The following is a 16,487-nucleotide window of genomic DNA, read 5'->3' on the forward strand; positions in this document are numbered from 1 at the left end:
TGCTATTTATATATTTAGCTGTTGCTGTTTCAAACGAATTGTAAAAGTAGTATTTTTCTGCTTGAAAATATACTGCAAACTTCTTTCCAACACTCATCCCAATTTCACAATTGTTATCGAACCCAAGCACGCTTTGCAACACTGTACTCGCACCTGGAAGTATTTACGTGCTGAAACTCCGAGTTTTCGAGAAACAAATCCACCTCCCATGAATGAAAGTGTGTTCCGGATACCGTCCAACTCACAGTGAGCAATGTGCCAGAGGCTGTCATCACCACACAGCCACCCACAGTGAGGAGCTGCCCGCCAATCCACCCGTGAAATCCCCGCCAGCATGATGCTATACTTGCGCCGCCTCTTCAGCCAGGAGCTCACTCCGGCCGCCCAGGGCGACTTTCTCGGATGCCTGCAGCAGGCGCCCAGCCTGCTGGCCACCGGATTCCCGGGAGCACCGGCCCTGGAGAGTCTCTCCTGGTTACACAACCTGGCGCCTTGCTTCCCGCTGCGCGGCGACCAAATCCAGGTCATCCACGAGCCGCAGCACTTCTACGAGACACTGGTGCAGCGCATCGGGCGGGCCAAGCGCCGGATAGTCCTGGCCAGCCTGTACCTAGGCACTGGCCAGCTGGAGAACGCCGTGGTCCAGACGTTGCGTCACAGCCTGGAGAAGCAGTCTGCCCTGCGGCTCAACGTGCTCCTGGACTTCAATCGCGGCACCCGGGGCGCCCTCAACTCCAAGACCATGTTGCTGCCGCTGGTCCACGACTTTGCCAGCCAGGTGCAGCTCTCGCTCTATCACACTCCCGATCTGCGTGGGATGACCAAGCGACTGGCTCCCCCGCGCTGGAACGAGCTGCTCGGGCTGCAACACATGAAAGTCTACCTCTTCGACGATGCGGTGATCATCTCGGGCGCAAATCTGTCTCACGACTACTTCACCAACCGTCAGGACCGCTACATACTCATCGAGGACAAGCCGCTGGCGGATTTCTATGCCCAGTTCATTGAGCGGGTGCAGGAGTTCAGTCTGGCGGTGGCGCCGGATGCCAGCGAAGGACTGCACCGCAACTGGCGCATCCTGCCGTACGAGGGCACCAAGGAGCAGTTCATCCAGCTGGCCCGGCAGCGCATGGCCGACTTTCTGCAGGAAACGTTCCAGCGGCAGGCGCGAACGCGGGATCAGAATCCGCAGGCGGACACCTGGGTGTTTCCGCTGCTGGAGATGGGCCAGATTGGCATACACCATGACAGCGTGGTGACCAAGCGACTACTCTCCAATTGCGTCTCTGGATCGCGACTGAAACTGGCCACGGGGTACTTCAACCTTACCCAGGAGTACATGGACACTCTCACGCACAAGTGCCTGGCGCAATGCAGCATCCTGATGGCTCATCCCAATGTGAGTACAGAAGATGTTTAGAAGACCATTTGGCAGCAAGATTGGCTCGATTTAATATTAATCTAACTGATATCTTGTATTTTCCCAGGCAAATGGTTTTCAGGGCGCCAAAGGACCGGCTGGTGGCATTCCGGCCGCCTACACCCTGATTGCCAAGAGCTTCTACGAGAGCCTGGTGCAGCGCAAGCAGAACCACCGCGTCAATTTCTTTGAGTACGAGAAGCCCGGCTGGACGTACCATGCCAAGGGATTGTGGTATTACCTTCCCGAGGCGCGACTGCCAAACCTCACGCTCATCGGCTCCTCGAACTTCGGCGAGCGATCGGTGAACCGAGACCTGGAGACGCAGGTGTGCCTGGTGACGGCCAATAAGGACCTGAGCCAGCGTCTGCAGGCAGAGGCGGATCGGCTTTACGATTTGTCGCAGACGGCGGAGCGGGAGATCGTCCAACGACCCGTGCCGCGATGGGTGCAGGCTGTTGTTCGCATATTCAGGAATTTCTTTTAGGCTCGTCGACACCATAGTTACAATTTTTTCGTTCTTGTTAAGTCCCACATCCCAAATAGTTACTGTAGTTCTTAATTTCTGTTAAATCTTTGCCCTGGGCAAGTGTGTGTTTTTATTTCTGGTAATCGTTGCTTTTGTACGCAGGCTAAAGTTTGTTAACTAATAAAGAAGATTTGTAACGGAATCGAGGGTAAGAACAAGGAAAAGTACCACAACGTGTTCTTATCTCCGTGGGGGATCAAAAGTTCAAACTTAAACACGTGGCTTATAAAATGTACATACATACATATATAAACTTTTCTTTTGTTTAGTGATTATAATCACACCACTTATTTAAAAAGACTCTTCCTAACTTTCTTCATTAACCATACAACATATAGACTGAACATTTCATACGACGAAAATGGACACAAAAATGTTGTATGGTTAGTGCTTTTTTTCCTACGTTAATGGGGTGAATGGTTTTTGCTTTATTTCATACAATGAATTGACCTTACTCGGGATAAATAGGTCACTGACAAATCGTTGATGAAACATTCCTAATTTGTAAAACTTTTTTCTTTTACAATGGACTTAAGCATTTAATTACCTCTGTTTAAAAAGGTAAAAGAGTTCATATAGAGAAAACAACTTAAAAAATAAGTGTATTTAATCTGACTGGTTAAAAATGTATTATTAAATTATTTGAATAAAAAATTTCTCCAATAACGTAAATTCAAATTAATAACTTCCCGCCTCCATACAGCTAGTGATGATAGACGCATACGATAGTCAAGCAGCTGGTAGAGATGATCAGAAATAATCGGATATTATAGTTCATTCGCACAAAGCACATGCAATCGGATTCCCTGCTTTTATTATATTAAATAAGTTGACGGTTATAACGTGATTTATTCTTTTGAACGTAACTTAATGTAACAATTGAGTACTGTTTTGGAAACACCGCATGAAAACTATGCAACTTTCTGGGCTCAATCGTGTTCAGAATTAATTATATGTTTGATACTATCGGTATTTTTGGCACCTCTAAAGCTCGCTCTCCTCTCCAAAACTTAAGACACCGGCGGGCCAAGTCGCTCGCTGTCTTCAATCAGCTGCTTTTTTTTGGCCAGGTAAGACGTCTGCTTCACCTGCGTGCCAAGTCAAGCAAAACGTTATGTGTTTGCTCGCCGTGAAAGTTAAATTAAAATAAATCTGATTATCGCCAAGCAAAAAACGCGGCGCGTGCTCACCAAAGTGTTGTTGGTGTGCTTAAGTGCGATAGTGTTGGTGCTCAGCTGGCGGAGCATGAGTGTTTGTGTGAGTGAGCGACAAATTCCAAGAATATAACAAAAGCAACAAAAACAGAGTTTTTGCAAAAATGTCAAACAGGCGAAGAGTGCGCACAATTGATTACCTGGCGCTGCAGCAGAGTTTGCAGTTGCAAAAGACACAGCAGGAGGAGGAAAATGGCAATGAGAATAGTACCGTTACATCCGAAACACCACCCCCCATCCCACCGCCCATTCCGCCCATAAGGTTACGACGGGAAAAGAGCGTCGACGAGGATGTTGCAAGGTGAGCTTTACCGGTACCATTGGAATTTTCGGGATTTCCCACACAAAAACATGAACTTTCTGCATGGGCACGTAACGGCTCAATTGCGCTCTTTCTCTGTCGCTCTCAAAGCCTTGCTTTAGGTTTTTCCCCTCTTATTCACTCGCCCTCTCTCGCTCTTAATCGCATTTCACCAGTTTTAATTGTTTAAACGTAAACAACGTGTTTTGGGCCATGTTACTTTTGTTGCTGCTTTTGCTGGCTCAACGAACCCGAGAATTTAGCAAACTGCAAGACAAACAAAAAAACCAAAAACAGCAACAAATTGCGAACTCTGGCTGAAATTGAACACTTTGTGTGCAGCGCAATTAAAATTATGCACAGGTGCACTGCGAAAAACACATTCTAGTAGGTGTGTTGTAATAATATTATATATTTTTCTAAACTGTAGCATTTTAGGTAAAGAAAAACTTCAAGCCATTTCATATGGCAACCATTAGAATGAAATTAAATTCAGATTTAACTCAATTGAAGGAGTTATGAAATCGTAGATAAATTATGAAAATTAAATACACTTTTTTTTATCCTATGTGCGCTGTTTTTCGGTGTATTTCGGCATTTATCATACCAGTATTTGTGTTCGACCGCCGCGAGTCTTCCAAGATATTTGCTGATAACGCTGACGGTGCTTTGATAACACATATACACACTTTGAGGGAACTGCGGATACCTTTTCCGCTGTTTTTTTGCACGGGGGGCTTATTCATAATACGTTTAAATTTGATTTGATTTTCATGGGATGAGTGAGTGTTCATGGGGGTTTCGCAGAAAAACGGAATGTCGTATGTTAGCAGGAAATTAGCTGCAAACATAAATTTTCTTTTGGCACCTTCCCATGGAAACTAAGTGAAATTAGGTGAGATTTAACTGAAGAGTAAAAATAGTATATTTGTAGGGTAAACAGTGAGACGAAATGTATCTTGCAAAAAGTATTCATCGATCAGCATCAACAGTTAAAAAGGTAGAAAATAATGAATCAAGACAAGTTTCAATCGACTCTCTTTTATATAAATGTTATTTGGTTGATTATAATCATAATAATTATAAAATTTGAAAGGTAGGCTACATAATGTGTAGGGTATATCATTGTCGGGACACTCGACTAGAGCTCCCTCTTCATTTTATCTCTGGTTTGATGCCGCCAATCTTGTTCTTCTTCAACTCGCATACCTGTTTTAAGGGGTCAAGTAGAAGAAGAGAAGGAGGGGAGACTATTGGAAGTTAAAACGCGTTTAATACGTGCGTTTGCCCACTCTGCTTTGTAACCTCTTTCGTTATTCTGTTTTCAAATCGAATTCGCTTTCTTTTCAAGTCTCCGGTTCCAAAGTTTTGTGTCACCCAGCCGAATGAATGGAATTCCAATGATTGAAGGTCTCCCGCTTAACTTAACTTGGCCAAGAGAGTTAAAGAGCGAGATTGCTTGATCTCTTGCACCGTTTTCACTAAAACTTGCAAGTTCTCCCTCTATATCTCTCCGTTCTAGCCCTCTTACTCTCTCTTTGGGCAATCTGGCATGTGTGCGGTACAATCAGTTGATTTCAGTTTTAGTTTTTGGTGTGTTTGATAAGCATAATTATGGCATGTTTGTATGTGTGTGTACATTGTACACACATATCAGAAAACATTTCCGCATAGCGAACACACCCTCACACACGTTCTCTTGCCATTAAAAGTAATTTTAGACTTTCCAAATGGTTTAATTACCCTGTTTACCTACAATGAACAAAAATCAAACATTATTCTTTCAAGAGATTTTGTTTATTTTTCGATTCTAAATTCTGTCAAAATTAATTTAAATATTAACCGTCAAGATCTAAAATTCTAATTATGAATTTATAAATAAACTGCACGCACTCAACAGTGAATTTCAATGATAGCAATTAATTATTTTTACGAACATTAATTGGCAGTATCAGATTACGGGCTTCATGTTGTTAAGAAAATACAATTACAGACCACAATTTTTAAATATATTTAATTTATTCCAAATAAATATTATGATTTATTAATAGTTTAAGCGTGCAGAATTCTATTGTGACCATATTTATACCCCTTAAATTAAAAACCAAATTGTGAATCAAATTCTAAAAATTTTTTTTTGTGGTTTCAAAGTAAAATCTCAAACTTATTAAATATTTCTAGCATTTTATAATTTACTAAAAATTAATGATTCTAGGATTGCATTATCCTATTTTCCAGCTCACTTTGGTTACCACGAACTCTACCAGTCTATGGGGGATACTGATCGATAAGTCATAACGAACCTATTGTGTTTTTGATTTTTCAATACCTTATGAATTGGGGGACAACGGTGCGAATGTGCAACTTATGTACAAAACAGTGATCTGAATATGAAGTATACGCACTGCTGATCACGTGACAACGCAGAAAATGCCAGAACTGCCAGATAATTATGACATAGATTTTTACATATACGAAGCAAGTTGAATCCATATCGGTTTTTCATTTCCTGGTGAATCTTGCCCGTTCGGAGAAAATTCATTTTGCCCCCGCACTTAGCTCTCTGTTTAAGTAAACACACGGCTAATTAGCTAACGAGCGCGTACATAATAAAATCCCATAAATTAATAATAAATATTCGCGCGGCTGAGCCGATTGCGAACCACAAACAAACGCAGATGCGGCCCACAATCGATCAGATTGCCACTTGCGTTCCACAACAAATACGTCTCATTCTTTCTCGTCAGTTGTGTGACTACCTCTTTTCGCGCTCTTTAACTGCAAATCTCTCTCTCTCTCTCGAAATTACTATATACTTATCTCACTCTGTGTTGGCTCAAAAGATGAGCAAATAATATACTTAAATATTACAAAATATTATTTTATAAATGGTTTAAAATTGTTTATATAATAAATTCTGAAACCGGGCCCGCACATCATTTATATGACAGTTGCATTGATAAAGTTTATTGCTAAGATTACTACTAAAAGTGTTGACCATTTGTGAAGATAATGACCAAGAATGGAAAACCGCAATGTATCCACATTTTTTGACTGTTAGTTAATATAGAGGTCCATTTTTGCTTAAAGTGAAAACAAACAAGCAACAAAAAAATTCTTTTTTACTTTTTGGCGCCATATAGAGCTTTGAGACATAAAAGTTTAACTGGATTCGGCTGCAAACTAGTTAAAAGTAAGGCTCCAAAAAGGCTAGAACACCATCACCGCTTTGGGCTGGCCACCCACTAGTTGCTCTCGGTTGATGGCGGTAAACAATCGGATGCGTCGGCCGGGCGCTCACCGCTCGCGCTTTTCAGTTGGTCGCAGTTGGCAGAGAACTACAGTCGTTTTGGGGGCGACACCGCTTCGTCGGATCGCATATTCACTCGCATACGTTACATACAGATCCGTATACTATACGCATTGGCGAATAGATGGGGGTATATGTTATTCTTGTTAAAAGTGCTAATAAATTGACTGGCTGCGGCGGCAAGTGTTCCGCGTTATGAAATTCGAAAGGGTTCGGTGCGAGGCGTGCGAATTGCGGCCGCCTGTTTGCCAGCTGTGATAAATCCAGAACTACAACGGTGGGAGATAGTGCATAACCCCCAGAAAGATTCCACCGATTGGAAAAAGGGAACCGGGTGCCGGGTGCCGGGTGCCGTCCAGTCATCGTTCGCTGGCTCGCGTCTAAAGTTCTCTCCATCAGCTTGTAATTGTGAGCTGTTGCTTTTTATTAACTCTCGGCTCGTTCAGCCGTTGTTTTTCGTCCCCGGAGTGTGTTGTGCCGTGCAATTAGATGTACATAAATTGGCGGGGGACTCCGATCTCGCTCTGACACCCACCGCAGCAGAGGCTGAAAATAATAATAGCAGCTCTCAAACGCGGCGATAAAACAACAATTTAAACCCGCGGCACTATTAACCAGCGGAGGAGAAAAGAGGACTGCACTCTAAAGTTCTCTCGTTTCGTTGCGACTCGCTGATTTCTGCCGGTTTTGGAGTTATTGTGACCACCAAACTGTGATTACCCAGGCTCCAGCAAAAATGCGTCGAAAAAAGTGAGTGAATTTCGCCATTGGGCTGACGAAAAGTGTGGCGCGATTTACTCAACAATTACGCTAGTAGTTGCCAGCCAATGTCGGCATTTTTTTTTGGTCTCAAATAAATCAAACCTCTGCACATATTAGAGCATAATCGCATGCGTGACAAGCGGCTGTCTGCAGCACCCGCAGCAGTTTGATTAGATAAGGATGTCCTACCAAAACCTCTAACATCTCCCTCCGATATACCACCCAATTTACATGGGATGCACAACAAAAAAACTAATCAAAAAATCGAAATATTTAATTTTAAAATGTAATCATTCTAAAACGATAAATCAAGCTGACTTGGTCTTTTTAGGTCATGGTTTGCAATGATGTAAATACCTTTAAAATCAATGAAATACAATTAATTGGACTGTCCTATGATATCCAAATAAAATGTGTTCCTAAAAACTAATAAATGATTCCAAAGAGCAGAACAAATTTAAACATGACTTGTGTGTGTATAATAAAGATGATTAAAATATTTTTATATAAAAAGTTAATGAGCAAATAGCGTAAAAACAAAAAATCTCTGTGTCAAGGCAGAGTTGAAACAAACAAAATTAAACATTCCTATGAATTTCCAGGAAAGTTTATCAATTTATTTAGCTGCTGACTGCTGACTTTTTAATATTTAAATTCTATTCAAAAAATTTTTTTTTTGAGTGCACACGGTGTATTTATCTGACTTATCGGCGACACTAACCATACAACATATAGACTGGTCATTTCATACGACGCATTTGGACACAAAAATTCGGACCGCGGAAGGTCCACCGCTCTCACAGCAGCAGGTCCATGCACTTCGTGTGCGTTCGGGTTTTTTACTCTCTCATTCTTATTCTCATTTTTATGCTCGCGCACTCATTGCACGAGTTTAGTCGTTCAGTCGCAGAGAGGCGCTTTTTGAAGAAGGCTGCCCTGCGGTTGAATTCGTCTTTGTATGTATGCGTGATCATGCATTCTCATACACGGGAGCATGTGTGCGTTTATTTCATTTCGGCGCATCAAGAATATTTTGTCTTTTGCCACTTTTCAAACTTGGTACCCTAAGAATATGGGCGTATTTACTATTGGGTTATGATTTAAATATTAATATTATATGTTAAAATATATTTTTTTAATATTTCAGCATACATTTTATTCTTGTTTACAAATTCAAATCAGTGGTAGCAGTAAAATGTTTTACATATATGTATGTATTCGAATTTATAGAAATCAGTCTACTGAGATCGGAACAGGGCATATCGTAGTCGTGTCACTTGAAACACCGACTGCTCTTCAGTGGTTGAGAAAACTTCAAACTAAATCAATTTTTGTCGATGTTTTGCGAGCGGTTGGTGCCTGCATACCCTACCGACGATTGCTTTTAAGGGGAGCGGGCTTTTAGGACACTTGTTTTAAATGTTATGTTTAGTGATCTTTGGTTGATTTATTTTTTAATTTTTAATTGTCTTTAAACAATTCGTTAAAATTCAAGATATTGTTACAATTAAAATCTAAAATTATAATCATTAAAATAAATTATTATCATTAAAAAAATGTGGATTTTTATATTTGTTCCATTTACATTTTCAAAAATATAAAAATTATTTTATTATTTATTACTTGTTTATATTAAATTAAAATAACACTGCGAATCATTAAAAAATAAATCAACCAAAGATCACTAAACATAACATTTAAAACAAGTGTCCTAAAAGCCCGCTCCCCTTAAAAGCAATCGTCGGTAGGGTATGCAGGCACCAACCGCTCGCAAAACATCGACAAAAATTGATTTAGTTTGAAGTTTTCTCAACCACTGAAGAGCAGTCGGTGTTTCAAGTGACACGACTACGATATGCCCTGTTCCGATCTCAGTAGACTGATTTCTATAAATTCGAATACATACATATATGTAAAACATTTTACTGCTACCACTGATTTGAATTTGTAAACAAGAATAAAATGTATGCTGAAATATTAAAAAATATATTTTAACATATAATATTAATATTTAAATCATAACCCAATAGTAAATACGCCCATATTCTTAGGGTACCAAGTTTGAAAAGTGGCAAAAGACAAAATATTCTTGATGCGCCGAAATGAAATAAACGCACACATGCTCCCGTGTATGAGAATGCATGATCACGCATACATACAAAGACGAATTCAACCGCAGGGCAGCCTTCTTCAAAAAGCGCCTCTCTGCGACTGAACGACTAAACTCGTGCAATGAGTGCGCGAGCATAAAAATGAGAATAAGAATGAGAGAGTAAAAAACCCGAACGCACACGAAGTGCATGGACCTGCTGCTGTGAGAGCGGTGGACCTTCCGCGGTCCGAATTTTTGTGTCCAAATGCGTCGTATGAAATGACCAGTCTATATGTTGTATGGTTAGTGTCGGCGATTAGGCGGCACTTGTCCGCCGTTGCAATTAGCGAAACAATTAGGTCAAGCCCCTGGCTCTAGACAAGTGCAAATAGACTATCAACCATGACATCCAACGCCTTCATAATCCGTATCCGTATCTTACAGAGTGGAGTACCGTGTAAAGCCGACGCCTTCGCGGCCATTGCAGATGGCTGATGGCCGGATTGGAGCTCTTGAAGAGGACATGCCGCCGGAGGACGAGCTGGCGGCCCACTATGAGGCATTCGGCACTACCCCACCTCGCACTCGGCTCAAAATCAAGAACCGCGACTGGGAACGCAAACAGAAGGTGGTCAATGTGGCGGCGTGAGTATAGACAATCAATATGGGGTGCTCCAAATGGCTGGCTGAGATATATTTGGCACTAAAGTGGATGCGATAAGGGTTTGCGTCCATGCTACAGGCGTGATCGGCACTAGTGCCGAAAGCAGACCTACCAAATGTCCATATGCTAACATATGCTGCACCTGATAGTGCCATCTCTATGGCTGATGTCATCTGTGTACGCGCGGTTGTCATTTGAAAATGTGTAAAAGTTCGCTGGGATCAAAGATCATTTTGAAGTATTATACCTAAAATATCAAGTGTTCAAATTTCATTTTAAATGGTTTTATTTATTTAGATATTGTTGTTGTTCGCCAACTACTTTAATCAAAGTCTTAAGATTATTTTAATGATTAGGTAGAAGCTATTGTTTAAATAAATATTTAAATAAGTCATAAACAAATGCTCTTAAATATTGTATTATAATTTCTAAATTATTTCAAAGGTGTTTCAATAAATTATCAATTAGAAATTAATGGATACCCTCCGAACTACTTTGCTTTAGATATCATCGCTTTTACCATAAGTAGTATCTAATTATATTAAACATATTGGACTTTTTAATATTTCTTGCATTTTAAATTGAGTATAAGGAGAAATAGACTGATGACATATTTTAAAGTTGCACTTAACCATTGATAAATGTTGCGCTGTTGGCTTGTTATTGCAATTCAAAAGTCTTTTCGAAACTTTAGGTTTATTTTTCTGTAAGCGCTGACGAGGTGAAACAATAAACATTAAAAACAGTATGTCATTAACGTAAACGGAAGTTCGCGTAGTGACGATGAGCACCGGTAAAACCTTAAGTGTAATGCATGTAAAAGAAAAAAAAGTTGTATTCTTCAGATGGCAACCGTGGGTCTTTATTAATATTTTTGGTCGATCACTTATTAAGCCAATTATCTTAGCTCCGCAGATTTACCCGCCAGTGTGGGCGGTACGCCCAAAAAGAACACCCGGATGGCCCGATCGCGCGTCCTGCGGCGCAACACCATGGACTGCGCCCTGCTCAACGAGATGTTCGTCAACGAGGAGAGCAAGCGGACGGACAAGCGGCTGCAGTCGTTGCTCCGCGACTCGGAGCGCGAGATGAAGAGCTCGCTGGCCACGACGGCGGTGGCGGCTCCGCGGGGCAACAGCTTTCACGAGACGGCACACCCACTGGAGTCTCTCGACCAGATCATGCCGCTCAGCTCGGAGACGATGGCGCCGCTCCCACTGCGGATTGCCTCCAAGGTGGTGGAGAGCTGCAACCGCTACCGCTGCGTGTCGTCACGACCGATTGGCTATCGCTCGTCGGCGCCGCCATTGGCCTTTGCCGCCCAACTGCCCGCCGGGATGTTGAGAAGCGATGGCAGGGCCACCGCTGGACTGGGGAAACGAAAGGACTTCCACGACACGTTCGCCAACCTCATTAAGCTGGGCAGCGTGGACCGTCAGGATGCCAAGCTGTCGCAGGAGGAGCACACCTGGCAGACGGAGCTGAAGGATCTCATCTGGCTGGAGCTGCAGGCCTGGCAAGCCGATAGAACGGTGGAGCAGCAGGACAAGTATCTCTTCGAGGCGCGACAGGGCGTCTCCGAACTGCTCACCCACATCATCAACTACAAGTTCCAGCCGCGTTACCGTCGCGAGCCGAGTCTGATCAGCCTGGACAGTGGAATACATTCCGATAGTAACTCCAATGCCAGCTGTAAGTCCGCAAACTGCCCTGTGAAAATGTATCCCTCTATTCATACTAAAAATCCTTTTCAGCTCCGCTGCCCAGCAAGATGTGCCAGGGCTGCATGTCGCTGTACTGCAAGGATTGCATGGATCACCAGGAGTTGGCGCTGCGGGAAGTAGAGCACATGCTCTCGCGTCTGGAAGCCGCCGAGGCCCTTTACCCATCTTCACAAGCCATGGGCGCCCTGCATCCCATTTACAAGTCACAGAGCTTTGTGGGTCGCATCAAGTCCATGTGCTTATGGTACAACATTACCAAGCAAAACAAGCTTAAGCTCAGTATTTTGGGCAAGATTCTAGCCAGGTAAGAAGCGGATATATTTCTTGAAAACCGTTATAATACCAATTAAATTACAGGCTGCAGGACGAGAAGTTCTCCTGGCCCGTCTGCACGTCATCCTACATCGCCACGGATAGCGGCAGCTCATCTGCCTCTGGTGTGGAGAACGATGACTCGGCTGTCAACTCGATGGACTCATCCAAGCCGCCCAGTGTGACGGGATCGGCCACGCGCAAGGGCTGTCGCAACGGAAGTGTCACAGCCTGCCACAAGGTGCAGTTCATGCTAAACGATGCCACTCATGTGCCCGGCGAGACATCGAGCAGCAATGAGTAAGTCGATTGAGTCTGAAATGGTGAAAGAGAACACTTATAATTAAAACTCCATCAGATCCACATCCACGGAGATCAGCCAGCTGTCCAGTGAGTGCTCGCACGGCCACATGCGCAAGGGATCCATGCACGACATCAACATCTTCAGTGTGGAGCCATTGGGTTCGTGCAGCAACAATGGAGCTGGAGAGCAGTCCACGGGATTGTATCGTAAGTTCATCGAGAATGTGCTCAAAAGTCGTGGACTGGCCAAATCCCTGGCATTCCTACACAAACTGCACAACGTGGCCCTGTACAAGGCGCACATCGCTCTGGAGAAACCCGGAGCCGAGGACTTGGATTACGATTCAGACACGGAGGCCGTTGAGGAGGATGTGCCGCGACTGGACCCGAAAATTAGCCGCGAGCAGGTCGTGGAGCTGCGCACCTACGGCTACTGGAGCGAAGAAGCGCAATCGATTAATCTGCCCTCGTACATTCCCACCTTCGTCTTCCTGAGCGGCATTCCGCTGCAGTTCATGCACGAGTTCCTGCGCATGCGTCTCGAAACGCGACCCGTGCGACCCAATCCCCTGAGTCTGGAGCAGCTGATGAAGGAGCTGCGTGAGGGTTTGACCCTGGCCCTGACCCATCGCGAGCGGTATCAGCGTCACATAACCACGGCCCTGGTGGAGAACGAGGCGGAGCTGGGCAGCTACATTAGCATTCTGAATCACTACGATGCGACGGTGCGGAAGACCTTTGAGCTGTACCTGGACTACATCGACCAACTGGTCCTGGTCGCCGTTCCCGAGGGCAACCAGAAGTCGGTGCTGGAGAAAGAGTGGATGTTCACCAAGCTGATAAGCCCCATGATCAAGGGCATGCACACATTGGCCTCACAGAAATTCTGCGGCATCATCAGCAAGCTGTTGCGCAACATTTCCGAGCGACTGGTGAAACGCACTGTGGAGCTGGACCAGCAAATCGAGGGCACCAACGAGAGTGACGACAACGAGGAGGTCAAGTGGCAGCTGCTGACCATCTGCCGGGAGACGCAGTCGCTGCTCACCGTCGAGCGGGAGCGCTCCATCAAGGTGCTCTTCTTCGCCAAGACCTTCTGTCGCGACGTGGAGACCACAGACTTCCATCGCGAGCACTACGAGCACGACGTGGCCAACCAGCAGCACGACTTCATCTGTTCGGATGTGAAGGCGGCATTTAAGTTGTTGCAGCAGGATGTTTTGCAGGTGCGCAACAAGCTGACTGCGATCATCGAGGGCGTACAGAAGCGCTGCTGCTTGAGCAACATGCGGGACTTGGACGAGCAGGACAAGCAGGCTGTTCTGTCGCGCACCCGCGAGATCCTGCACCAGGGCTACAAGTTTGGCTTCGAGTACCACAAAGATGTGATCCGGTTGTTCGAGCAGAGGATTATGGACCAAAAGGACAGCGGTGCGCATACGGTGGATCTGGCATTGGGCATCATCGCCTACGCCAAGATGTGGATGCACTTTGTAATGGAGCGTTGCGAGCGGGGGCGTGGCATGCGCCCTCGCTGGGCCTCCCAGGGTCTGGAGTTTCTAATTCTTGCCTGTGATCCGCAAATCACTCAGCACCTGGACGACCACGAGTTCGAGGCGCTAAAGCAGCAAATGGATCGCTGTATTTCGCACGTGATTGGCATCACATCGGAGCCGGAGAAGGTGGCCAAGAAGAAGGCCTCGCCACGCACACGCAAGACTTCGTCGCCGGCAACCTCACGCTCCCGCACCCCCACCCGGACTCCCATGTCCGCTGGCATGGTGCTCAATCCGAATACGCCGCCGCTGCAGTCGCCACCGTTCAACAAGCTGCTGCATCCGCAGTTCAGCTTGAAGGAGGATCTGCTGCAGCAGTCTGCGAACACCTACAGCTCCGTGGACAGTGCCGACTATGTGGACACTCCGTGCCAAAGGAGTCCCAATGGCGAGCTACGTCTGCTGGTGCCCCAAACGCCGCCGACGGCCGCCTCTTCCGGGAAGGCCAGCATCGAGAGCACACCGCTGGCACTGCGGCAGGAGCGGGTGAGGGATGCGGTGAATCGCCTGGATATGGATCTGGAGGACTCGTTGCGCGAGCGCCGGCTGATTGGGCAGGTGAAGTCACTGAACTCCAGCGACAAAGTGCATATACGAGCACGAAGTGTCCACTTCCGCTGGCATCGCGGCATTAAGATCGGCCAGGGACGCTTCGGCAAGGTGTACACGGCGGTGAACAACAACACGGGGGAGTTGATGGCCATGAAAGAGATCGCTATTCAGCCGGGCGAAACGCGGGCGTTGAAGAACGTGGCTGAGGAGCTAAAGATACTGGAGGGAATCAAGCACAACAATCTGGTGCGCTACTACGGCATCGAGGTGCATCGCGAGGAGCTGCTCATCTTCATGGAACTCTGCTCCGAGGGCACCCTCGAGTCGCTGGTGGAGCTGACGGGCAATCTGCCGGAGGCCTTGGTCCGCCGCTTCACCGCCCAACTCTTGGCGGGCGTGTCCGAGCTGCACAAGCACGGCATTGTGCATCGCGACATCAAGACGGCCAACATCTTTCTCGTGGACGGCAGCAACAGCCTGAAACTAGGCGATTTCGGTTCGGCGGTCAAGATCCAGGCGCACACCACCGTGCCCGGCGAACTGCAGGGCTACGTGGGCACGCAGGCGTACATGGCGCCGGAAATGTTTACAAAGACCAACAGCGATGGCCATGGCAGGGCCGCCGATATCTGGTCGGTGGGCTGTGTGGTTGTCGAGATGGCCTCGGGCAAGGTAAGTGCTTCACATTCTAGATAAGCGTACTGTCCATTTCACAACTTTGGACTATTTGCGTTTTGATTTAGCTACAATTTTTAGAAGAAATTTATCTAAATTATGAAAGTAGTTTGATTTTTATATTTCTTACACTGGGATGTAATAACTACAATAGTTTGTATGTTAGTTAGTTAGTAGTATAGTATCAACATAATTTATTTTTTAATTATAACTTAATGTTAGTCTTTGAAACCTTAGCGATTTGCTCTAGCAACAATTTTGAAACGAAACTATTATGGAATTTTTTCATGATAAGCAAAGCAGCTTATTAAATATTGATTACACTGGTATATCAAATTATACCATTTTTTATACCTTCTCAATAATTACCAGTTTTCTTACAATTTTTAAATAGACAGATATTTGATTTTAAATATTAAGCATTTAAATATTAAGTATTTATAATAGTTAATGCAGATATGTATTGTATTACTCTCTTTTTGATTGGATTAACTTTTTTTGTTGCCTTATATTTATATGCGCGACGTTAATTCCTGGTTCCTTTTTCATTTTCTTACAGCGTCCTTGGGCCCAGTTTGATTCCAATTTCCAGATCATGTTCAAGGTGGGCATGGGCGAGAAGCCGCAGGCTCCGGAGAGTCTCTCGCAGGAGGGGCACGACTTTGTCGATCACTGTCTGCAGCACGATCCCAAAGCTCGCCTGACGGCAGTGGAGCTGTTGGAGCACAACTTTTGCAAGGTATGCAGACTTCGAAACGTTTCGTTTTCAAATATAATATACTTCTTATTTATTACATGTGCAGTATGGACGAGATGAGTGCAGCAGCGAGCAGTTGCAGATGCAGGTGCGCGGCTCTTTCCGGCGGAATGTGGCGACAAGCAGCTAATCGTGACCCGGTGCTTAATTATCTATACCTCCGTTTGTTTGGCTCACCCCTACATATGGTGCATATGTGAAACGGTGTGAGCTTTGCTTAGTGTCTAACTTATGTGAATGTTGACTATTTGAATGGCCACGTCTAGTTTTATGTTGGACAATATATAACCCGTATAAAGTAATCAAAACCTGTCGT

At 44.9% G+C, this 16,487-nt stretch overlaps 2 protein-coding genes across 3 annotated transcripts; both read left to right on the forward strand.

The window, feature by feature from the left end:
- The first annotated feature begins 129 nt into the window (after positions 1–129).
- LOC108135850 (CDP-diacylglycerol--glycerol-3-phosphate 3-phosphatidyltransferase, mitochondrial) lies at positions 130–2,116 on the forward strand. Its single transcript, XM_017256741.2, has 2 exons — positions 130–1,399; positions 1,488–2,116. The coding sequence occupies exons 1-2, from the start codon at positions 335–337 to the stop codon at positions 1,905–1,907; spliced, it is 1,485 nt and encodes a 494-aa protein (XP_017112230.1). The 5' UTR covers positions 130–334; the 3' UTR covers positions 1,908–2,116.
- An 860-nt stretch (positions 2,117–2,976) lies between these two features.
- On the forward strand, positions 2,977–16,473 carry LOC108135758 (mitogen-activated protein kinase kinase kinase 4). 2 transcript variants are annotated; one of them, XM_017256603.2, is made up of 8 exons: positions 2,977–3,464; positions 10,073–10,273; positions 11,200–11,984; positions 12,047–12,320; positions 12,374–12,628; positions 12,687–15,411; positions 15,974–16,153; positions 16,218–16,473. In XM_017256603.2, the coding sequence occupies exons 1-8, from the start codon at positions 3,268–3,270 to the stop codon at positions 16,299–16,301; spliced, it is 4,701 nt and encodes a 1,566-aa protein (XP_017112092.1). In that variant the 5' UTR covers positions 2,977–3,267; the 3' UTR covers positions 16,302–16,473. The 2 variants fall into 2 exon arrangements, with proteins under 2 accessions (XP_017112092.1, XP_017112093.1); XM_017256604.2 differs by lacking the exon at positions 2,977–3,464 and adding an exon at positions 6,781–7,524.
- Positions 16,474–16,487: the final 14 nt, after the last annotated feature.

Source organism: Drosophila elegans, unplaced genomic scaffold, assembly GCF_018152505.1.
Source record: "Drosophila elegans isolate 14027-0461.03 unplaced genomic scaffold, ASM1815250v1 contig_476, whole genome shotgun sequence".
Classification (NCBI taxonomy): Eukaryota; Metazoa; Arthropoda; class Insecta; order Diptera; family Drosophilidae; genus Drosophila; species Drosophila elegans.